Here is a 25,424-nt window from a genome sequence, read left to right on the forward strand (position 1 = left end):
AGGGAACAGGGTTTGGCCTTGGGAGGAAGAAAGAATCCAAAGTAGGAGCAGTCTCTCCTTCCCACAGCCCCTGAAAAGAGGGCACTCCCATGGCTCCCACGTTCTGCCAGCTCCCAGCCCACACTCCACCTAGAGGCAGTCACATAAGGGTACAGCCAACCTGAGAAATTCTTCAAGACATAGGTGGCAGGGCTTTTTCGGTTTTTGGGTTGGGGGGAGGGTGGTTTAGGAAAGTTCTAACTTAATTTTTTAAAGATTATACTCTATTTACAGTTATAAAATACCAGCTATATTCCCTGTGTTGTACAATATATCCTTGTGGCTTATGTTACACCTAATAGTTTGTACCTCTTAAACTCCTACCCCATAGGGCCCCTTCCCCCTGCCCCACTGGTAACCATTACCTTTGTCCTCTATATATCTGTGAGTCTGCTTCTTTTGTTATAGTCACTAGTTTGTTCTATTTTTTAGATTCCACATATAAGTGTTATCATTACAGTATTTGTTTTTCTATAATTACACTTAGCATAATGTCCTCTACATCAATCCATGTTGCTGCAAATGGCAAATTTTCATTCTTTTTTATGATTGAGTAGTATTCTATTTACATATATATATACACACACAAACACACACACATATATACACGTCTTTATCCATTTATCTGTTGATAAGACACTTAGACTGCTTACATATCTTGGCAATTGTAAATAATGCTGGTATGAACATGGAGTGCATGCATCTTTTTGAATTAGTATTTTTGGTTTTTCAGATTTATACTCAGGAGTGGAACTGCTGGGTCATATAGTAATTCTATTTCAGTTTTTTGAGAAACCTCCATACTGTTTTCCACAGTAGCTGCACCAATTTCCATTCTCACCAACAATGTGCAAGTGTTCCCTTTTTCCTACATCCTTACCAACATTTGTTATTTGTCTTCTTTTTGATGACAGCTATTCTGACAGGTGTGAGGTGATATCTCAGTGTGATTTATGGATTTGCATTTCCCTGATGATTAGAGATGCTGAGCATTTTTTCATGCGCCTGTTGGCCATTTGCATTTCCTCTCTGGAAAAATGTCTATTTGGTTCTTCTGCCCATTTTTCAATCAGGTTGTTTGTTTTTTTGATGTTGAGTTGTATGAGCTGTTTACATATGTTGGATATTAACCCTTTATTGGTCACATCATTTAAAAATATCTTCTCCCATTCAGTAGGTTGTCTTCATTTTGTTGGTAATTTCCTTTGCTGTGCAAAAGCTTTTAAGTTCAATTAGGTCCCATGTGTTTAGTTTTGCTTTTACTTCCTTTGCTTTAGGAGACAGATCCAAAAAAAATCACTACAATTTATGTTAAAGAGAGTTCTGCCTATATTTTCCTCTAGTTTTATGGCATCCAGTCTTACATTAGGTCTTTAATCCATTTTGAGTTTATTTTTGTACATGGTGTTAGAGAACATTCTAATTTCTTTTTTTTATTTGTGGCTGTCCAGTTTTCCCAGCACCACTTATTAAAGAGAGTGTCTTTTCTCCACTGTATATTGTCTCCTTTGTTGTAGATTGACTGTAAATGCTTGGATTTATTTCTGGACTCTCTATTCTGTTCCGTTGATCTATGTGTCTGTTTTTTGTGCCTGTATCATACTGTTTTGATTACTAGCTTTGTAGTATAGTCTGAAGTCAGGGAGACACAGGTAGCAGTTCAAATGACAAGCAGGACACGAGGCACATTGCAAACATTAAGTATTCTAATATGATATCCCCTGAGCATCATTGGTATAAAAGGATTCCCAATATTCAACGCCTAAAGGCACCATTTTCTATCATGTGAATGTGTTCTTCTGTCTGCTGTAGTTGACAATTTGAGCAAGGGAAGTGGCAGAGTATGGAGAGGCATGACAACTTGAAAAACAGTGCTGGTGTAACTGTAAACGTAAAACATCTTTGTATTTTTTTAACTCTAAAGTATCAATTTCCACATATATATTTTATTATTAGCTAGAGAGCATGGATGGCTGAGAGTCCAATGGTAACAGTGATGGAGGCTGGGACCCAGTGGCAGTCCCCCACACAAACCGACCCAGTGCCTAGAATTCCAGCTATAGCTGCCCAGTTTCCCTTGGTTCCTGCCTGTTATCCAAAAACTGGGTTTACCTCTTGATGGATGTTGAGCCAAAAGACACAACCAAGCCAAAGAGCAGGAGAAGGAAGGATTTATTACTTGCAGCAAGTAAGAACAACACAGGGGATATTTCCCAAGGCAGTGTCTCCCCAGACAGTAAAATTGGGAAAATTTTAATTTAAGGGTGCATGCATATTTATAAAGGGGCTTGAGCAGAGGAGAATTCAGCATAGCATTGGGGCAGAAGCTGACAGAGTCCAGGCTCTAGTTGACTGAAGTCATGAGGGTCAGCAAAGGTCAACATCATCATTCCAATTAGTCTGGTGGTTGAGTGCTCGAGGGGTTTGGATTCTGCAAAAAAGCTCAAGAATATGCTTCAGGCTAATCTTTACCTCTGATGCAGAAATGGGAGTCTTTACAGCTGATTTTTTGTCTCCAGTATGGTTAAGCTATTTCCCCGGTCTGTTAAGAGCTGTTTGTTCTTACATTCATTTGCTCCCTTAAAATCATTAACTACTGAGAACTTTCCTTACTGCAAGGGCAAGCATTGTGGCCAGACATATTACAAAATGATTTAGGCCTAAAATGGCTTCTCTTGTCAAGAAAGTTATGTCTGGTTCTTTTCCTCCAGGGACCCACTACCCTATCTGCTTACATGCCCATTTTCTTAGCCTGGTTCTCAATTCTTCCTGTTACTGGATATCTTTGCCATAAATTCCTCTTCAGTTGTTTGCAACCAAAAACTCTGTCAGGTATAGGTGACAAGTACTTTTAGAGGCAAAATGAATGATGTACTATGACAGAGTCCTCTGTTAAGACTTCTAAATTGTAGTACAAGGAGTTTTGCAGAGTTTCTAAACATAAAAGCTAAAGTTCAAAGGAGAAAAGTGACGTGACAAAATGAAAATTAAAATAATTTCTATGTCAGAATATACCATAGCTAAAATTAAAAGGCAGACTAAAAGAGTACATAAGAAAATGTCCTAGGGCTTTCCAAAATTAGAAGTATCTCCGTCCTCTGGTCAAGACTGTGTGTTGGTTGTTTTGATCCCCATAAGAAAGAAATTATATAAGAGATAAAATTTGTCAGAAGATTTTAGTCTCTATTTCTTATCAAATGCAGGGCCTTGTAGTATTGCTTGCACAATTCCTTTTCTCTGCCTGAAGCTGAGATTCCACAACCAGGTAAACATTCCTGGGTTTGAGAGATGGTGAAACTCCCTTGGCAATGAGTTTCCTGGTTGAGTGACAGAGGAATGGTCCTTGACCTTGACAGAGTTAAGTTTCCAGGGATGTGTTGACAGTCTTATCAAGGCAGGGCAGAGGATAGAGGGAGAAATAGGAAGAAGATAATGTTCCCATCCCATTAATTGTTTCACTCAGGCAAGAAGTTATGATACCAACTGCGTATCTGGTTATAATTTTCCTTTACCATTTATCAGCTTACTTCATAAATGCTCTCTCTTCCCTCCATTCACCTTCAACTTTAAGACAAACATTGGCAAACTAGCATTAAACATATATTTATTGAGTTTCTACCATGTAATAAAGGACTGTGCTAAGAGCCAAAGATCCAGAAAGGAATAGTCAAGAGGAAGGAGAAAATCATATGGGCTCAGCTGTCCTATTGTATTTAACAGAATAGGACAACCTTGACACATGTTGTATACAAGCATAATCAAAATGCTTGACACTTTTTTAACCTAAGCTTTTTTTCTCATTTTCTTTTTTTTATGTTCGTTCACTTGCTAAATCTTAATAATGCCAAGAAAGGAAACATATATTTCATTTTATTAAAAGCTTCCAGAGCTGAACTTGCTATAGAACAGTGTACCCTCAGAGACAATGAACCGTCCTTCCCATCAACAGGTTTAAAATCATAGTGTGATCTAGTAACAAAAATATTATGTTCCTTAGTCTTAATAAATGGAAAGGCTGACAAAATCTCTCAAATCCGTGGTTCCTCCATTAATTGCCTAACTTCATCAGAGATCCATGAAAGCATATTCCTGGTCCTAAGCCCTTGAGACCTCTCCTATTCAGGTGAGCTTGGACGGACCATGTGTAAATGTAAAGACTACTTGCCAAGGCTAGAATCACACTCTCCATTCGTCCTCTCTACTCCACCCTAGTGCCTTCTATGCTTTCCAACGGTGAAAGTGAAAGGGGAGGTAGCCCTGGGCCCTTCTACCAGCCACACCACAGAGAAGAGAAGGTCAATGAAAAGGCAGGCAAGAAAAAGGGAGACGAAGACATCCAAAACAGATGACCACCCCTCAAAAAGTCATGTGGAAAAAAGCATTATTAACCTCCTACTTCCCTCTGAAGCCGTCCCCTTTATGCCAAGATCCACCACCTAGTCTGGTCGTATGCACCTGAGGACTCCGTTAAAGATCTGAGTTACTTTTCCCTAGAAGAGAGGGAAGAGCAAACCTGAGTTCCTTGAGCCCACACAGAATACAGAGTGAGCCTCTACATTACCAATTCTACTTCAATCACATTTTCTTTTACAAAGATCATTCCTGAATTTGTCAAAATAATAAATCCATTCACAAAGGAGGAAGTTTAAATGGCTATTTTTTAAAATCTGCACGCAAAATTGATTTGGACCTGCCCATATTGGCTATGTCCATTAAGCTCTTCATTTTAGTTTCATTTTTGGTGAATTAAGAGAATATAAACGTCTCCTTATCAAATGGCCTGAATACCTTTCAAACTTAACTTCAATGAGTTGAGTTGGGTCAAAATACATGTAAAGATTAGCCTTTGGAGAATAATTGCTACCAAGATGATACCAGTAGAAAGAAAACTCCATAGGCAATCCTATTGAAACCACACTTTATCAGAGCTAGAAGGAACCCTGGATTTCGATTCCAGTGCTTTGCAAAGTGCGCCATGCTATAGTGAAGGAGCTTGGGAATTACTGAGAGATAAAGGGATGGTTTAGTGCACAGGACTTTGTTGTCCTTTCTCATCCCACCCCTAACTTTCACCTCTATCTTTCCTATGAGGTTGCTACTCAGTGTTTTTTTTTTTTTCAGTTTTTTTTTTCTTTTAAGAAAAGAGTCTCATTGCTAAACATAAATTTGAAAACCAACAGACTTCCCAATTTACAGGTAAAGAAAGGTCCAGGGAGATAATTTGCTCAAGCTGCTTATGGCATAGCCAGTTCAGAACACAAGTCTTCCCATTCCATGATACTATACTGCCTCCTCTCCAAAAACACCTTAACAGAACCGATTATACAGAGACAGAGATATGTGCACACTTAATGTATCTTTCCTAACTCAAATTTTTTTTTAACAAAATACTACATGTGAAAAAAATCAAGCTGAAATTCTGGTCTAATGAAGAAGCCATCAGCCACATATGGCTTCTTAAATTTAATTTTTAATTAATTAAAATGAAATGAAATGAATATTCCAGTTTCTCAGTCTACTAGCCATATTTCAAGCAATAAGGGGCTGCATATGACTACTATGTTGACTGCACATATATAAAACAGTTCCACCACTGCAGAAAGTTCTATAGGAAAGTAATGGTGTAGACAAGATCTCATCACTGCCCAAACAAAACAGCACTTAATTCATGTTCATAAATGCCACCAAGAGATAATAATCACTTCAATTCAGTACTATAATCCCTTTCAAAGAAGAGGGCAAGATGCACATTTCACTCCACACTTTTTTTTATTTAGCTGAAAGTTCAAATGTATGTAACACATCAAATTTGGAATTTATCCTGTCACAAAGTAACAGAGTCAGTCATGTTCAAGGAGAAAGTTTATACAAGGGAAAATTATTGTTCAACTCTTATTGTTAATATCTTTCCTAATATAATTTTCATATGAAGCAATAAAAAATGAAAATAACATTGTCAGGTTCTTTTTAATAAGGTTAGGGGAGAATCTAGGAACTCTATATTGATACTTTAAGTTTATTACTAAACATTCTCCACAAGATCATTCCATAAAGTAGAATTGTTTTCTTAAAATTTAAGAGGAAATTCCTAGGGTAAGATATATTTGAAGATTACATACCTTTTGGACAGTACTCTAAAGGACCATAAAACATCTCAGAAAATAATACTACCATTAAAAATATTTCAGTTCAATGTTGGACCTGGTCCCAAGATGAGTCAAATTGCTTCAGAAATCTTTGGGAGAATAGTAAAAGAAAAACTAGTTCTTTTAGAGTCAAACGCATCTTAAAATGAAAAAGAAGGACTCAAGATAAAAATGATGTTAAAAACAGAAAGACGGGGAGCTGGGAATTTTACAGCAAGTCCTCATTTCCTGACATTAATAAGAAATATTACTTAACAGAATAGGGAGCCCAGGAACAAACTCATGCATATGTGGCTAATTAACTCACGACAAAGGAACAAAGAATTTACAATGGGAAAATACAGTCTTTTTAATAGTATTAGGAAAACTAGAAAGCCACATGGAAAAGAATGAAACTGGACCCCTCTCTTACATCATACACAAAAATCGACTCAAAATGAATTAAAGACTTGAATGTAAGACCTAAAATAATAAAACTCCCAGAAGAAAGCAGAGGGGGTAAGTTCCTTGACAAGGGTCTTGGCAATGATTTTTTGAACATGACACCAAAAGCAAAGGCAACAAAAGCAAAAATAAACAAAAAGGGACCACATTAAACTAAAAGACTTCTGCACAGCAAAGGAACCATCAACAAAGTGAAAAGGGAGCCTAGGGAATGGGAGAAAATACTTCCAAACCACATCTCTGATAATGCGTTAATAACTGAAATGTACAAGGAATTCGTACAACTCAATAGCCAAAAAACAAATAATCCAATTTAAAACCAGGCAAAGAACCTGAACTGACCAAAGAAAACCTACAAATGGGCATAGGTATGTGGAAAGGTGCTCAACATCACTAGTCATCAGGGAAATCCAAACCAAAACTACGAGATATCACCTCACACGTGTTAGGATGCTTATTACCAAAAAGCTAAGAGAACAAATGCTGGCAAGATGTGGATAAAAGGGAACCCTTGTACACTGCTGGTGGGAATGTAAACTGGTACAAAGACAGTATGGAGTTTCCTCTAGAAATTAAAACTAGAACTACCATATGATCTAGCAATCCCACTCTAGGTATATATGCAAAGGAAGTGAAATCAGTCTCTCGAAGAGACATCTGTACTCCCATGTTCACTGTAGCATTATTCACAAAAGCAAGGGTACATAAACAGCCTAAATATCCACTGATGAATGAACGGATAAAGAAAATGTTTTATTTATATTTATATATATATATATATATATATATATATATATATGATATATATAAATAATATATATACATACATATATATATATATATCACAGAAAGACAAATACTGCATGGTATCACTTATACGTGGAATCAAAAAAAAAAAATGCAACACATAGAAACAAAATAAAATGGTGGTGGCCAGAGTCTGGGGAGTGAGGAAAATAGGGAGAGGCTAGTAAAGGGTACAGATTTTCAGCCATAAGATAAATAAGGTCTGAGGATCTAATGTATAAATGGTAACTATATTTGATAATACTGTATTATATGATTGAAATTTGCCTTTAATGTTTCCATCTATTTAAGCTCTCCAAAAAAGCCCATTCAGATTACATGGCAAATAAGAAAGACTAATAAACCACAAAATGCAATAGCTAAAGAACTCACAGAAAATGAGAAAATGAATAAAGTTTGAAAATTACTTACAGATGTCATGGAGATAAAATGATCTTTTGTAATTAAAGCTACATTTTTGGAATTTCATGTAGTGCAATTAGAGTTATAGTCTACAGATACTCTGGATACTCAGAGTTAACATTTTATCAACCCTTAAATAATGTCTCTTACTGCAGCTTAAAAGAAAACTAACTGAATTATTATATTCACCTGTCTCTTTCATCTGGACAGATGATACTTCCAACTCTCAATGGTCTCAAGAAATATACCATATTTCTCAAGATTCTAAATTAATGGTATCTGTAGGTTGGCATTTCAATGACAGCACATACCATCTCACTCTAGAGAAAAACAGGTACATGCTGATTCATTTCCATATGTGTAACCAGAAAGTACTAAAACTTGTGCTAAAAACAGCATATTCTGGCATTACTTAGAGCAACTGGCATAATGGGTGGGAAGAGCTGTGGATAATGGACATTAAATGGTTTATAATCCTGCCTACTTGCCTTTGAGTCCTAGTTTTGCCACTTACTAGCTGTGCGACCTTGGGTATATATTTAATATCCTTGGGTCTCCTTTCATCATTTGTAGAATAGCAATGAAAATAACTCACACAGGAATGTTCATATAAACTTTATTTATAATAGCCCCAGACTACAAAAAACACAAAAGTCCACCGACAGAATTACAGGAGGGAAATTCCAGGAATGACCCCCAATGACCCACATCCTAGTATAATCCCCTCCTCTTTGATTGTGAGTATAACCTGCAAATATGATTATGTTTCCTTGTATGCAAAATAGAGATTATCCAGGTGAACCAATCTAATCACATAACCTTTTAAAAGCTGTTTTCTCTGGCTGATGGCAGAAGGTAAAATCAGTGAGATTAGAAACACAAGGATCTGACACACTTTTTCAGCTCTGAAGATGGAGGGGGTGCAGTCTCTACTGAGAACCACCCCTGCTGTCAGCCAGCAGGGGAACAGGGACTTCAGTCCTACAACCACATGGAACTGAAGTTTGCCAACAATATGAGTAAGCTTGGAAGCAGTTTATTCCCTAGAGCACAGGAGTCCAGCTTGATCAATTCCTTGCTTTTGGCCTCGTGAGATTCTATGCAAAGAATCCAGACTAGTCTGCTTGGAATTCTTACCTACAAATTTGTGAAATTTTTTTTAAATGGTGTTGTTTAAAACTACTATGTAGTAATTTGCTATATAACAATAGAAAAATGATACATACTTTGGTACCTGGAAGTGGGGTGCTGTGATAACATATACCTAAAATGTGACTTTGAAATTGGGTACTGGGCAGAGACTGGAAGATTCTGAGGAGCAGGATGGAAGTCTTGAACAGACTGTTAGTAGAAACATGGACTTTAAAGACACTGCTGATGAGGACTCAGAACTGAGAGGAATTCAGAGGAACATGCCACTGGAAACTAGATGAAAGGAATTCCTTGTTACGTAGAGGCAGAATACTTAGCAAAATTATATCCTGCAGTTATATGGAAGAAAGGAGAATTCAAACGTGATGAACTTAAATATTTAGCTGAGGGGATTTCCAAGCCAGGGCTGAAGGTTCTCCCTGGTTTCTTCTTGCTGCTTATAGTAAAATACAGGAGGAGATAAATTGAGGAAGCAACTGCTAAGGAATCAGGACTTGCTAATTTAGAAAATTCCTGGCCTATTCAGATGGCAAGAGATGATAAAAGTAAGAGATTGCTTCTGGAATCAAGGCTAAAGAACAGTTTGGTGAAACCTTGGAAAGATGAAAGGGTCAGAGTATTCAGCCACACAAAAGATCCTTCCAAGTGATTTAAGCATGTTCCTAATAGATCTCTCAATCAATCAAGAGGACCCCCGAGGAAGTTTGAGAGCCTTGGCTCTCAGCCATCTCAGCAGAAGCCAAAAAACAGACAGCTTTTAAAAAAAAAAAAATGTGGATTTGCCTCTAGTCTGATAGGAGTGAATCAATCCCCTTGAATTCCAAACAAAATCCAAAGAAAGTTTTAGATCAGTAAACACAAAACCAAAGTAAGCTGCAAAGGAGAGAGTATAAAATGAAAAGAAGACTGTCAAATTCCCCAAATTCCACTGATAGGAAGCAAGGTGATAAAAACAACTCAGCTGCTAATTTTCACAGAAAAGGATGGCTTTCAAAGGATGAAAACAAATGCCTAGAGGGCGGAACCAGAGCTGGGAACCACCCATTTTCACCAGGCCTTGAAGCTCTAATCAAGGAACTCTGCCTGGAGTTTACCTGGCTGGATTTTTAAACTGCTTTGGACAAGTAAAACCATTATATTTTTCCATTCCCCCAATTTTTTTTAACTAGGAATGTCTATAATTCTTATGCTATGCTTGTCCAACTATTGTGGGAATGTTGAAGGCAGGTCACTTTTTTCTTTAGTTCCACGGGTCCACAGATGGAGAGAAATTTTGCCCAGGACCTGTACTTAATGGAATACACCAGAAGTCTGCTCTAATCTGATTTACGTGATTTAGATGATGCAATTTGGGAGAATTTTGATGAAATTCTGGACTTTGGACTGATGCTGTAATGGCATAATACCATTTTGAACCCTAGATAGGGTGAATGTATTTCACATGTGGGACAGGCATGGCTCACTGGGGGTCAGAGGTTGGGTTGTGGTAGGCAAAATTCTAAGAATGACTCCCAGTGACCATCATGCTTATATAACCTCCTCCCCTTGAGTTTGGTGGGAACTTGTGAATGTGATGAACTATTACTTTCATGACTATATTACACTATATGACAAACATAAGTATATACACCTGGAGATTATCCAGGTGGGCCCAATCTCATCACAAAAGCCCTTTAAAAGCAGAGAATTTTCTCTAGATGGAAGCACAAGGGAAGTGAGGGAGAGTCAATGGGTAAGGAGGACTCAATGTGCTATTGTGACTTTGAAGATCGAGGGAGCCATGTGCAAGGGCCAGAGAGAAGTCTTTAGAAGTTGAGTGGACTCCAAGCCAACAGACAGCAAGGAAACAGAACTAAATTCTGCTATTAACCTGAATGGCCTTGAAAATGGATTCTTCCCTAGAGTTTCCAGATAAGAGTTCAGCCCACCCAACACCTTGTTTTTGGCCTTGTGAGTTCCTGTGCAGTGAACCCAGCGGAGACTGCCCAGACTTCTCACCTATAAAACTGTATGGTAAATACAGGTGTTGTTTCAAGCCGTTATGAGTGTGGTAATTTGTAACAGCAGCAATAGAAAACTAATACATGAATACATAAGAGATGGTATGTCCACGCAATTGAATATCACTCAGCAATAAAAAGTAATGAATTACTGACACACACACACTCAGAATGGAAGATCTCAAAATAATTATGCTGAGTGAAGGAAGCTAGACTGAAAAATAGAGTACTTGCGGTATGATTTCATCTACAGACAATTCCAGAAAATGCACACAACTCTATAGTGCAGAAAGCAGATCAGTGATTGCCTGGTGACAGGGTTTGGAGGGGTGGTTAAGGAAGATGGATTATAAGGGGCCATGAGAAAATCTTAGATGACAATCTTGTTTATTATCTTGTTTGTGATGTGGATTCACAGGTGTACACATAAGTCAAAGCTCATTAACCTATATGCTATAAATACATGCAATTTATTTACATTAATTACACCTCAATGCAACTGTAAAAAAATTAAAAAATAAGCCTCCTAGACAACTGTAGAAAAAAATGCCCAAATAACATTTTCAGAAGGCACAAAATGAAGAGCAGATTTAAAAGAAAAAAAAACTCTTTTAATTTAGCCTCTAGTTCTGTTAAACTGATTAAAAAAAAATAGTGTGCACTATTATCTTCTGTATTTCAAGAAAAAGAATTTTTTAGGCTTCAATCTAGAAAGAACAAAATGCTTCCTTTGTAACTCTTCTGAACCTGCACATTTTAGCTGCCTACTGTCTAGTAACATCATTACAGCCACTACCTAGAGTAAGAAAATAAATCAAAATTTAATCACGACATGGTTCATGCTCTCCATTTCTCATATTACTTAGTGATCTCTAAGTGATCTGCTTCTCTAAACTTGTGCATCACTTCCCACCTGTTTCGCAGCCTAGTATTTGTACACTGTGGTTTGTTACACTCTAATGGCTTCTTGCAAGAGTCCTCTCTATTCAATTGAATTCAAAGATACTTGGAAGCCAAGGGTCAGTTCATTCATTCATTAAATAATGGCAGTTTCAGCTATGCTGGTAAGAGAAACATAAATTAAAATTTGTCCTACCTCCCATAATCTATTGAGAAGATGTAAAGTCTAAAGTGACCCACCTACAGAATAAACCATTTTACATGATAAATGTGAGGAAAAACCTATCTAAATAATCCATATATATGAAAAGTGGCTCTAAAAGCAAGAATAAAAGCTTTCTTGTAGGAGATTTTTTTTTAAAAGGTGGATCACAAAATAAGAGGTACTGCCAGGAAGGCTGTAAATAAAGAGAAATGAGCATATATATTGAATACCAGGCCCTATGCTAGGCACTTCCACATATGTTATCTCACTTCATCCTCATTAATAATTCTACAGGGTTCAAAGGTTAGACCTTTTATTCCTCAGAAAAGGAAACAAAACAGGATAAAATAGTTTAAATAATTATTCAAACTCACTCAGAAGCTAAATATAAAGGCTCAATAAAGCCTAGTTTTTTCCTGACAGACGAAGGTCCTTGAGCAAAAGCAGAGTCCCCAATTCAGGTAATAGCTAGTTTGACTAGCATTTAAGGTTTACAAAGGTAATGATGGGAGAAGCAGCTAAAAATCAAGCTGGATACCATACATTTTCCCTTCAAGATATTGCCCCAAAATGATTTTAACACTGTAAACGACCATTCATTTGCCTTAGCTGTCACCGAAGGTACCTCCTTGTTGTATTACAGTTATCTGATAATTAGGCCAAAGTCTAATCAGAAAAAGTAAATGGAAAAAAGTTTTCCTCAAGCTCCCCACTCCTAGAGATCAATTTGTTTTTATTTGGTCCCAAGAATCTGGACTGATACTGAAAAAATCCGAGTTCCACTCAAGTTCACAGAGGCCCCAGAAGATCTAGGTTAACTTGTAGAAATATTTAGAGGAAAATATTTTGTGGAGTTATCATGTTATTCTTGTATTCTGAGTTGCTTTCAAGCTGGAGCAGACTGGTCAACAGAGCCATGAATTTAATTAAGACGCTCTGTGGAGTTTGGGGTTGGTCTATGCATCTGAACACTAACAGCAGATAACTATAGTGCATTAAATAATTTGCACCTGTACTTAACATTAATGTCCCCTTTCTAACAATCTGAACAGCCACCTTCAAGTCCAAGTCTATATCTTGTGGAAGGGCTTCCTTAAAAATGTGAACTTAAAATGACTAATCTAATTGAGGAAAACACAGCTACATGGTAAGTGCACTTATGGCTTATGTCAAAGGCTTTACCAGCCCATCTGATTCTGAGCGATTCTGAGTTGCACTCAGGCTATCAGTACAACCAATGTCACTAAAATCGCTAACAAAAAATACTGTGTTACTATGTTAATAACACAAGACTGCTGATATCACATATTGAGGAAGGTATGTTTGGATGATTACACATGAACCACTCTAATTTTGCTTCGGGTCCCACAGTGGATCCTCTGATTAGTAGCTGACGAGCCTGTTATTAAGATCTCAAGTTCATCAGCAAACAAGGTACAACAGAAAGTGTCTTAATTTAGGACACAGAATAGAATTCATGTCTTGGTTATCACTTATTAGCCATGTCAGTTTGCCTTTATGAACCTGGTCCCTCATTATAACTACAATTTCCTAAGACTGCTTTGAGGATAAAGTGACATAACTGAAGTAAAAGAACTCTGATAATCAGAGAACTATGCCAACAGTGCCATGGTGCTTCCCAGGGTGTGGCAGGCCAGCGGTACATGAGTCAAATGAGGTGAATAAGGCAGCAACTTTAAGGAAGGAAAAGCCTTTCAAGGTGATTATAATCCTCCTCTGAATCACAATCAGTAAAAACCAATGTCTCACTAAAGCTGAATACATAAAAATTCACTAAAAGTATGTCTCTAGAGTAGCAAGCCTGAAAAAGAAAGAGTTAGGAACCTAGGGGTTCCTGGTAGGAGTGAGTCTGAGTGGCAGAATTAGGATGACTAGAACAAGACAAGTTAGATAGAGCCTACGGCAAGGGCAGAGCAAAGGCAGCAACTAAAGCAAAGCTCAGACATGAGTCATGTACTAGCCTCTCCGTCCTCCTCCAAGACCACTAGTCCACAGTGATGTTGTCTTCCCTCAAATGCAGACATTCAAGAGTAGAAACCTACTACCCACTGGTGCCTTTTAGATCATCTGAAGAAACAAGCCTTATTTACTTGTTTCGTACCTTATCAACTGGAAAATGCCTTAGGTGGCTATGGCTGCCTCAGTCAGCTCTGGGCTGCTGTAACAAATTACCACACACTGGGTGGCTTAAACAACAAACATGTATTTCTCACAGTTCTGGAAGTTGGAAGTCCAGGATCAGGGTGCCAGCATGGTCAAGTTCTTGGTGAGAGCCCTCTTCCTGATTATATTCTTACATGGCCTTTCCTTGGTGCTTGCATGCAAAGAATGAGATCCTGGGTCTCTTCCTCTTCTTAGAAAGGATTAATATCCTTTATAAGGACAATAATGAGGGCCCTATCTAACCCTAATTGCCTCCTAAAGGCTTCAGATATTTAGAGGTGGTTCCAGATACCATCACATTGAAGGTTAGGGTTTCAGCATATGAATTTTGACACAAACATTCAGTCCATTGCTGTTGTACATAAAGATCAAGTTCCTGACATTTCCAGCAAAGTTTAACAGATCTATTTTAACCCAAAATTAATGTGCCATGTGCCTGAAGTCTCTAAATACAGAGGAAACATCAGAAAGGCCACCAATTAACCACCTGTGGATGTCATCAAACAATGTGAAGTAACTGGCAGCTCAGTCAGCACGGCAGCATGCAATCAAGAGTTGAAGCCCAAAGCCACATGTGGCCTTTGTTTTCATTTTTATTTTAATTATTTGTTTTTAGGCAGGACCACAATAGGAACAAAGGAAGATTTCAAAGATTCCTCATGTATAAAATCAAATGCAGGCTAGGAAATCTGATCTCAAGAACAAGATTGAGAAAATATGATGTTTAGATTAAAAAATTATATGGGCAACATTCAGGTGAATCCCCTGGAGCACACACTGTGATAGACAATCTTTCTGACCTGAAATTGAAAAGTACGCAAGGGGTCCAAACATTTGTTGAGTGCTTACAGTATTCCAAGCACTGTTTTAAGTGCCTTACGTGCATTAACTCATTTAATTGTCACAATTCTATGAGCTGAGTATTATTACTGCCCCTGTCTACGGATGGAGAGGCTAAGGCACAGAAACTTACCAGAAATAAAAGCTAATAGCTGAAAAAGTTGAGGTTAAAACCTAGGCAAGCTGTCTTCAGAATGCAGTGACTGCTGCAGTGAACTTACTGCCTTAAATACAAAAAAGACCTTGCACCTACAGTGGCCAAGAGAACTAAAAGAAAGTAAGTCAAACCGACTAGACGGTACAAAGGCTGAACAAGAAAGGAAAACGAGTGACAAAAGCAATAAAGTTAAAGAGGATCTGCTTCCAAAAGAGTAAATGTTCTGTGATTTTACTCTAATGGACCTTGTGTGAGAGGGTGAAAGAGCATCAAGAAAAAGAGAATTCCAAGGATGCGATCTTATGAGGCAAGATTCCTCAAAGTTTCTTGAGTGAGGTCAGCCATTAACCATGTAGAGGTGAAACAGCTGGGAGGCTTTTTGTGGGGGTTGCGCGGAATGCCCAGTGTGACTGCATGGAATTCAGGGTAGGTCCAAATCAAACCACACACTAGGGCTACAGGGAATAGGCTACAACGCAATGATACCACTTCAGAAATCCTTAACCTTTTTTTTGGCTTTCCATGTTCTTATATGAAAGACAGCATGGACTTTGGAGCCTGGGAACTGTGCATTCTAATCCTAGTTTCAATACTTACTACAAGTTTTTGGATAAAATAGTCTCCTTGGCCTCACTTTTTTGACTATTAAATGGAGATAATATCTCTCAGGGCTGTGTAAGGATTAGAAACAATAAAATGTGTAAAAAGCACAGCAAAAAAGTAACACATACTATACTGTATAGCACAGGGAAATATATTCAAGATCTTGTGGTAGCTCATAGCAAAAAAAAATGTGACAATGAATATATGTGTGTTCATGTATAACTAAAAAATGGTGCTCTACACCGGAATTTGACACAACATTGTAAAATGACTATTACTCAATTAAAAAATGTCAAAAACAAATTCTCACACCAACACTAAAATAAATTAATTAATTAATTTTAAAAAATAGTAACACATACTATTCAATAAATGTTAGCTCTATCCCTTTGCCTGAGCATATCCAAGAATCCTAAAAGAACTTATGTGTGTGAAAAGAATATGACAGGAAAAAAAAATCTTCACAAGTTTTAAAGATAGTATAAAAAGCTCTGGATGAAAACATACTATGAAATAAACTGAATAATAAAGTCACTAGGTCAATTGGCTAAAACTTATCAGTAATGAAGTCAAAGTTCAATGCTCTTAGTCTGGCCTTTCTGTTCTTACAAGGTATGTTGTTGCTTTATTTTGCAGAATTATCCTTTGTTCAAAAAAGAGCCCAATAATTAAACAGGTGTTACAAACAAGGCTCAGAGATGTACACCTTAGGAGCAGAATTAAGACTAGAACTTCTGCCTCTTTAATACTAGACTCAGTGAATAAAAACTGTCTTTTTCTCTCTTAATTATCAGTATCTATGATGCAAAAATAAAAGTCCAAAAACCTGGTGAGAATAAAATATTTCCACAAACTACATAAAATCTATAAATACCACAAGCTAAAAAGAGTTTCAAATGAGGTTGTGAGAAGTTCACTTCAAGTTTAACACATTTTTCCTTTTAAATAACAGATTAGAATACCTCCATAAATATAAAGTTATGCCTCTGATACTATCACTCACATGCTCAAAGAACAAACAAACCTCAAAAATAACATTTTTATTAGGCAAAATCAGTAAACAAATTGGCAACCTTGACAGATAATCATTTCAGTCTAACATTTTATTTAGTAGATATCTGTAACAAATCTGTAAATAGTACGCTTTTCTCAAAATGCTAAGTGAAAGAAGCCAAACACAGTCTGTTACATATTCTATGGTACCATTTACATGAAATTCTAAAAAAGCGAAACTGATGATAGAAAATAAATCATTATCTGCCAAGGGCCAAGGATGGGAGAATAGGACTGACTGCAAAGGGACATATGAGTTTTGGAGGGTGAAGGAAATGTTCTATATCATGATTACGGTGGTAGATAGACAACTGTGAATACGTTTTCAAAACTCACTGAACTCTACATGAAAATTGCAGAGTTTTATTATATAAAAATTATACCTCAAAAAAAATTTTAAAGGTTATATAGAATAAATCAGCATACTTTTCCAAGAACCATTTCAGTAAAAATACTTTACTTAGTAAACAAATATTTATTTGTAGAAAATCTGTAAATAATATAAAAAAAGTTTTCACAATCATAAGCAGTGTTTACTTTCTGACATTATTATAAGAAGCTTTTTCTTTCTAGAAAGACAAGCAAAACTAAGAAGTGCTTGAAAAGTGACCTTGAATGCAATTTTAAAACCCTCCAAAAAATGTTTCATGAATTCAGTACAATGATGCAGTACTTGACAGGCCTTTGAATATTTTTTCCAGTATGTAACAGTATACTAGAGGTTCTAAATTTGGGCGGTCCTGGGGCCAAGTAGACAATATAAGTGAACTGCACAGGGCAAGTGTTACTGTGGTGGACTGGAGAGTTCATGCCCCTTCCCAAGGGAGCTGCCACCACTGGGTCCCACAGATTGATGCCAGGAAAGAACATAGGCCATGGTGTGAACAGAGTTTCTAATGTTTAAAGAAAGGCCAAAATCTGGTCTTACATGTGAAATTTCCGATTTTTTTAAATGATGGTTCAAAAAATTTTCGTAACACCAAATGGGCCAAACAAAACACATCCACAGGCAGAATTATGACCTCTGGTCCTCAGTGCACGCTTTCCAAACTTTTTCAATAACAAAGTCTTGCCATTTTTCTAACTGCTTATCTCTTTATTTGTAGTGGGTCCAGAATAATATGGAATACTAGTGCAACTAAAGTAAAATTTATCTCAAAATTACATGCAAGCTAGTCACTTCTAGTCATTTTGCTGAAAAACCAAGTTCTGTTTAAATTTCTAAGCATACTGGTTGGTAATAAAAGGAAAAATCAATTAGAATGAAGGGAGGAAAACTGAAGAAAAACACAATTTTAAGAGCATAGTCAGCTTCTAGACTCCAGAGCAATAAAATAATCCATGTGTTGAAATTTGAGAACTTCATTGCCCCAACTAGTCCAACCCGGCTGTAAATTCCGAGCAAACAATTCCAAACATTCCCCCTCTGGCTTGATATAGTCTTTTAGAACCTCTGTCCAAAAAAAAGAGAAAAAACAAAAAAATCATTATTCAGAAAGGAATCAACTTCCCTTAGCAATTAAGAGAAGAAAGGCAGAAATGTTTCCTTAAAAAAAAAAAGCAAATTAATTTCAAGGATTTCATCACAGGCTTTACTATTTATAGTTAGAAGTCATCTGAAATAAGCACCCTTGAGACTGAGAACAATACTATCAAAACTTTCCATAGTTCTGATTTATTGGTTTTCATCTGGAGACGAGAAATGAGGATTTTAACACCCACACAGGTGACTTTTCAGTTTTCAATAATGCTGACATATCTCCTGAGTACTGACTTCATTTATTTTTTAATAAATGTAATCCATGAGTAAAAAGAAGTCTATAGGAACAATACAAAGACAATCCACTTTAAAAACTAAGATAAAATGAAGTCTCTGCAAACATATACTTTAATGTAAGAAATGGAGACAGATAGAAATATTCAGAACACATAATGAACAAATAACTCTACCTCCTCAGCTATAACTTGGTAGTACTGAAAACATTTCTTCACTTCCAAATTATAGACCCTTTTACCTAAATTTCACCATGTTATTTCCACAGTTACGTATTCCTTATTCAAAGTATTCATAACTACTGAAAATTGTATTTTGTTGGGGAAAATGGCACCTCATATATATGTTGGCTAAATAGCTGTGACCTAAACTAACAGAAAAGAGAGAATTCCATAATAGTTTTTTTTTAAAGCACATGCTCAATTGAATGACAAATATTTAAATCAATTTAACCTTGATCATGTTGCTGGTTAGCTATATTTTTTGTATACATATGTTCTGTTACAAGTAAGTGGGTATGAAAATAACAATTCAAGTATAAAAAGTCACTAGAACAGGCAAAATATAGTTCTTAACTGCTATACAAGATTAAGCTTGGAAGAAGTTCATCAAATTCCCTTCAGGAACAATAAGGGTACCTTAGGAATACTTGATATAGGTAAGATTTAAAAGATAATATACGAAAAACTTTATATTTCATAATGTTCTTCAGTTGCTCTCATAGCAAATTAATTGTTCATCTGTCTGAAAGCACTGGTTCTGTTTCTCAAAAATCAAAAGAACTAAAAGTATTCATATCTGTAACTCAACGAAACTCAAATTTGGGCTTTAACTACTAGGAGATGCTGACAAGAGATTTCTCATCTTTTCATGAGTATATAATTAAAATGATACTAAAATTGAAAGAGAAAGATTTCCCCAGAGTCTTAGAGAACAATAAAACTATATCACTTTTCCATTTTTGCCCCATGAATTCAATGCCTTACTGGCCTCAATTAACTTTTGATGTGGTCTAAGGTTATAATGAAGCAAAGTTTTGTGTTTTTGTTTTTGCTTGTTTGTTCAGTTTTTCGGTACAAAGATGTTAGCAACTCTATTTTAGAATTTTAAACTGGAGTCTAAACTGTAGTAAGCCAGTCAAAAATATTTACTATTTCTGAGCACCCATTATAATCAGCGCTATAAAGGAAACAGATATCCATGTTTTCTAAGAGTTCACAATCTAACAGAAAAAGATGGCCGGGTACTCAGAGTGGAAAAATACATAAAACCTAAACCCATTTACCACCTCCAACTTTATCAATGTAACACATTTCTGCACAGATTTTTTTCCTTATTGGTTACAAAAAGCAGAAAATCAAGCAGTAATGATTTTATAATGTTAACCACATATGTTTAATTTCAAAACAGAGCAAAAAAGGCAAATTAGTGGAAATATTTTATTCTTACTAATTTTAAATAACAATGTAAAAGAAACTGGAAGTTCTCATCACAAGAAAAAAAATTTTTGTGACTATGTGTAGACTTATTATAATCAGTTTATATATATATATCAAATTATTATGATACACCTGAAACTAATACAATGTTACATGTCAATTATATCTCAATTTTAAAAAGCAAATCAAATGTATAAATTTAAATATGAATATGACATATAGAGAGATAAGTGTGTAACATATGGTATTAGTAAAACATACTTCCAGCCAATGGAAAGGAAGTAATCCATACACAGCCAGTCATTCCCCTTCTGTTCTAGGAGCAAGGGGCATGGCTGGGGGGGAAAGTGGCTGAAATGTTAGTGCACAGGATCTCATCAAACTATGTTTAACTCTTAAGATACAAACTGTTAGTGAGCAAAGTAGTAAAAATGAGTGGATATTTCCCTAAGGTAAAATATGAAAAATAAAATTTTCATTCAAATACTCTAATTTCCTTATTTTTCTACCTTAAATCTTTAAACTTAAGAATATACACTTATGTTAGGTTGTAAGTCATAGCTATTGTTGTCTTATCTTTCAATCTATAGGAAGAAATTTCAGAACTTAAAGAGTAAATGTACCACTTTGAAATGGAATATGCTGCCAATTTGGTGTTTTTTACTTTTTGTAGCAGAAATAAGAAATTAAAACTTGTTTAAGAAAAAAAGTTTAGTGTTTGTAGAAGCAAAAGAGAGAACATTTCATTTTGTGAATTTGCATAAAGCAGTTCAAGAACATTTTCATGTAAAAGTTCTAAGCATTATATATAGAAACATGTATTATTCCAAATTCTACAGTTACGATATCAGAGTAAAATATACTGCAAAAATCTGAGAGTTGCTTTCTGATGGCTTTAATTTGTGTGGCTCTGTACCCAAAATACAGGCACTTGCTATCAAGTAACATGAACTCAAAAATAAAGGATTACAAATACTTGTCTACCAGTACTTAATCAAACATAAGAATTACATACACCGAGTCACACAGATTTTTTTCCCCAAAAAATCTAATTTTTCTTTTCAAATATTCTCAATGCTAAAAATGGGTTTGTGCTGCTCTCTACTGGGAATATGGCAGAACTGCATTTCATAAATACAGGCTCTTATTAGTATTAATAAAAGACTAATTTTAATCACTATTTTACAAAACTTTGTATCTTAAGACTAATCTTTAAACATACTCTATTTCCAAGGAATTGATAAGTAGTCTATCATTTGGTAGTGAAAGGTTTTGGGTCTTGGTGTTTGGATGTTTAAAGCCCTAAGACAAGCCCTAAATTAAGCTTTGTATTCACCAAATAATAAAGAAAATTCAAATGAGAGTACAAATTAGATTTCCTCCACTGAGTGTAACTGGTGCCAAACATAGTTTTTTTCTCAAAGAATAGTATAGTTTTACTTTTTATTTAAGTCAAATGTTTAATGCATTAAAGAATCTATGAAAGTCCAAAGTTTAAAGGCAATTATTCACTGAGAATCCCTCTAAGTCAAAGAATGGATCGACAGGTAGACATCTGAATATTTTTCAAGTGAATTAACACTAAGGATTCTTCTGCATAAGCAATTAAGGATAACAGAAATCCTAAGTGCTATCAATAAACATTCTCTTGGGAATTTAAATTCACTTTCCTACGTGTCCTAGCTCATGAACTATCCCACATTCTGCAAAACAATTTGATAGGCTGATGGCCTGTAGTTTTCCTGAGTGGCAGCTTGAAAGTTTGGGGTTTTTTAAGCTAAGACCACCAAATTAATAAAATATACATATATTCCTAAAGAAAAGATTTTAATAGCAAATTCAGTTTCTCTCAAGGACTTACATTCCTGTATTTTTATTCTTTCACTTGAAAAATTTACCATTTACTGATCTACTATATGCTACAGAATTTCCAGTATAATACAACCAATTCTCACAACTCTGAAAGATTAAATACCATTATTCTTTCTTTAAATGACAATTCTGAGGTAGAAAATTATTAGAGTAACTCACTGAAGTAGAAGAGCCAGGATTCAAACTCATGTTAGTCTATCTGAAAAGCCAAAACTTTCCACTATTCTTTGCTGCTTAGTTTCATTAATGAACATTATGCTAAAGCTTTAAGACTAGTAACAATTGCAAGCTGCAGCAATTACCTTTCCAATGGTTCAGAAAACACTACCTCAACATAAAACTGAGTGTGTATACCAGGTATCAAGGGAATTCTAACCATCTCTCTGACAGCTATTCAGAGCTCCTAATTTTAGAACAAGCAACGGATAAAGTACAATAAAGCCCCTAGCAGAACTACAGTCTTCAGATACGCCATCAGTCTTCATTCTGTTGAGGTCAGTGATAGGGTAACACCTTGGAGAGTAAGGGGAACCTAAGACATGGTGTAGGAGGAAAGGCTGACGTAATATAAAACTAGTAACAGTGCTCTGGGTGGTCACGCGGATCTGTCTTCGGCTTCAACCGCGTTTGGACGTTAACAGACACTTTTTCCAACCTTCGACCATCCTCTAAATTCCTTTCCACTCACAACCTCCGGGACCAACCAATATCGGTTTTTTGTGGTTTGCTGCTCCTCTTTGCAGACCACAATGACCTCCCAGATTCTTGAGAATTATTCCACCGAAGTGGAGGCCACGGTCAACCACCTGGTCGCCCTGCACCTGCGGGCCTCCTACACCTACCTCTCTCTGGGCTTCTGCTTCGGCCACCACCTCCCGGCTCTGGAGGGCAAGGGCCCTCCTTTCCTCCGCGGGTTGGCCGAGCGCCTCCTGAAGCTGCAAAACCAGCGCTGCGGCAGCGCCCTCCTCCCAGACAAGCCAAAACCGTCCCAAGAGGAATAGGGTAAAGCCCTGGACTCCCATGGAAGCCGCCATGGGCCTGGAGAAGAACCTGAAACAGGCCCTTTTGGATCTGCATGCCTTGGGCCCTACCCACACAGACTCCCATCTCTGTGCCTTCTTGGGGAGCCACCTCCTAGATGAGGAGGTGAGACGCATCAAGATTGGGAGACCACCTGACCAACCTCTGCAGGCTGGCCAGCCCCCAGGCGGGGCTAGGCGGGTACCTTTTTGAAAGGCTCACCCCTAAGCAGGAAGAGGCGCCTCCGGAGCTCGCCCATCTCCATCCCTGTGGCGTCAAGGCCTCTGCCTGAACCCCTCCCTGCTGCACCAGGCAGCTACTTTAACTGTCTAGAGCCCTCGCCCAAGCCATGGACCAAATGGAAACAATAAAGCTTTCTTGTAGCAAAAAAACAAAAAAATAATCTATTCTCTACTTCATAAATTATGCTATATGATTTTAGAATATTAATTAAAATAACATATCTGGTTTAATTTCCATATGTGTAGACCACGCAAATACTAAATTCAATCCTGTTTACAATTTAACACAACTCATAACAATTCTGTTTTATAAAAACATACCAGCAAGAGGTGGCTTATGTGAGTGAAGCGTACAGGGCACACTGACAATTAACTTGTGATCTGGAATCCGGAGCTCTTTTACATCTGCATTCCTATTAGAACAGAACAACAAAGTATGTTATATTTTAAATGACAATTTTTTACATATAAGCCATAGTTACCTTTATATATTTTTCACCTTTCAAATAGTATCTGAATTTATAGTAAATTTAAGAATGGAAATAATAATAAAAATCAACAATTTAAGTATTAAGAAATTTCAGATAACTTCCTTTTCTACAATAATGACTATTACACATTAGATAAAACAAAAGATTATATAAAATTTCGTGTGCCATACTAGTCACACTTCTCTTGTCTGGGCCATTGCCAGATTTTCAAAAACATAAAAATTAAGGGAAACCAATGACCACTGTGTTAATAATTTTAAAAGCCCCCAAATTAATACATGTATAAGATTTTGAAAAATCATCTTTCCTACCTTAATAGTAAAGCATCTTTCTCTCGAACTCTTCCCAGTATAAGACCTTCATAAGGCTTTTTGTGTGGAGAATCTAATGGGAACACAAACTCTCCAGAACTGGTGATCTGATAAGAAGGAGTCAAAAAAAAAAAAAAAAAAGAAGAAGAAGAAGATATTTACATCTGTAAATATCCAAGAAAGGGTTTTTTTTCTTACCACTATACAGTTTCCACCATAGAAAAATTATTAAACCTCAAGGCTAGTGCTGTCCAATAAAAATATAATGTGAACTGCAAATGTAAGCCACATATATAATACAAATTTTCTAGCAGCAACATTAAAAGTAAAAAGAGTGAAGTAAAATTAATTTTAATTATATTTTAATCTACCACCTAAAATATTATCATTTCAAAATGTAATCAATTCAAAAAATTATTGAGCTGTGTCCTATTCTTCCTTTCATGTAAGTCTTCTAAACCCAGAAGACTTAATATTTGTACATTTAGCACCACATCTCAGTGTGGCCTAGCCAGACTTCAAGTGCTAAAGAGCTACATATTGCTAGTGACTATCAAAGCGGATAAGTTATAAGGGACTAAAAAAAATTTTTTAATATCATTTTGTCACCTTGCACACAAAAAAAATCTCTATTTTTATTAGAATTTATTCCTAGAAACCATGCCATCATTAATTCATTTATTTGTTCATTCAAATAACATCTACCTATTATGGCAATGTGACTAAGAAGATTATAGTAAAGGATTTTCCTTTATTTATAGGAAATAGTGTCATTAAATACTGTCAGAGCCAAAATTAATGAAAGAAGCTCCAGGATTGATGAGATACACAATACACGATCTAATCTCCTGGCATTATAAATCCAGAAATTCAATTTTATCATTTCACCCCAGAGGGATCAGAATCTCAAAGACTCACTTTAGCTAATCAAACTCAAAACACAATTTATATTAACAATATCAATTCATTAATTATGCACGGAGGTACATATTTTCTCTATCGGAATATTTATATCTATTATCTATGGAACCCTTTACTTTATATCGAGGTACCAAAAATAAAAAAAAACTAATCAGTACAGTCCTTTTATCACCTCTGGGGCCCATGAGAAACAGCATCTACTTCACACAGTGCTGTATAAACACTGGCAAATTCTTAATCTTTAGATATCCTTTATACTCAATGCAGATAACTCCTGTTATAACAATATGTGCAGTTACCTAATAAGTGTTTCCTAAGTTTTTGTTTTAAACTACAATTATATTATACCATTTCTTAGAACTTATTACCACTAGAAATGAATAGCCTTAGTTTTTATATATTAACATTTTACTGGTTTTGAT

At 36.2% G+C, this 25,424-nt stretch overlaps 1 protein-coding gene across 2 annotated transcripts in view; it reads right to left on the reverse strand.

The window, feature by feature from the left end:
* METTL4 (methyltransferase 4, N6-adenosine) overlaps nucleotides 1–25,424 on the reverse strand; it is a 395,043-nt gene that overhangs the window by 349,135 nt on the left and 20,484 nt on the right. The window contains exons 7-9 of one of the 2 annotated variants that reach the window (XM_015239921.3): nucleotides 24,082–24,188; nucleotides 23,601–23,692; nucleotides 17,388–18,385 (exon numbers count right to left, since the gene is read on the reverse strand). In XM_015239921.3, coding sequence (XP_015095407.1) covers nucleotides 18,240–18,385; nucleotides 23,601–23,692; nucleotides 24,082–24,188 — 345 coding nt within the window. In that variant the 3' untranslated portion in view covers nucleotides 17,388–18,239. Of the gene's footprint in view, nucleotides 1–17,387; nucleotides 18,386–23,600; nucleotides 23,693–24,081; nucleotides 24,189–25,424 lie in introns of those variants that run through there. The other variant, XR_012063887.1, reaches the window with a different exon arrangement.

This window comes from Vicugna pacos, chromosome 24 (genome assembly GCF_048564905.1).
Source record: "Vicugna pacos chromosome 24, VicPac4, whole genome shotgun sequence".
In the NCBI taxonomy this organism is placed as follows: Eukaryota; Metazoa; Chordata; class Mammalia; order Artiodactyla; family Camelidae; genus Vicugna; species Vicugna pacos.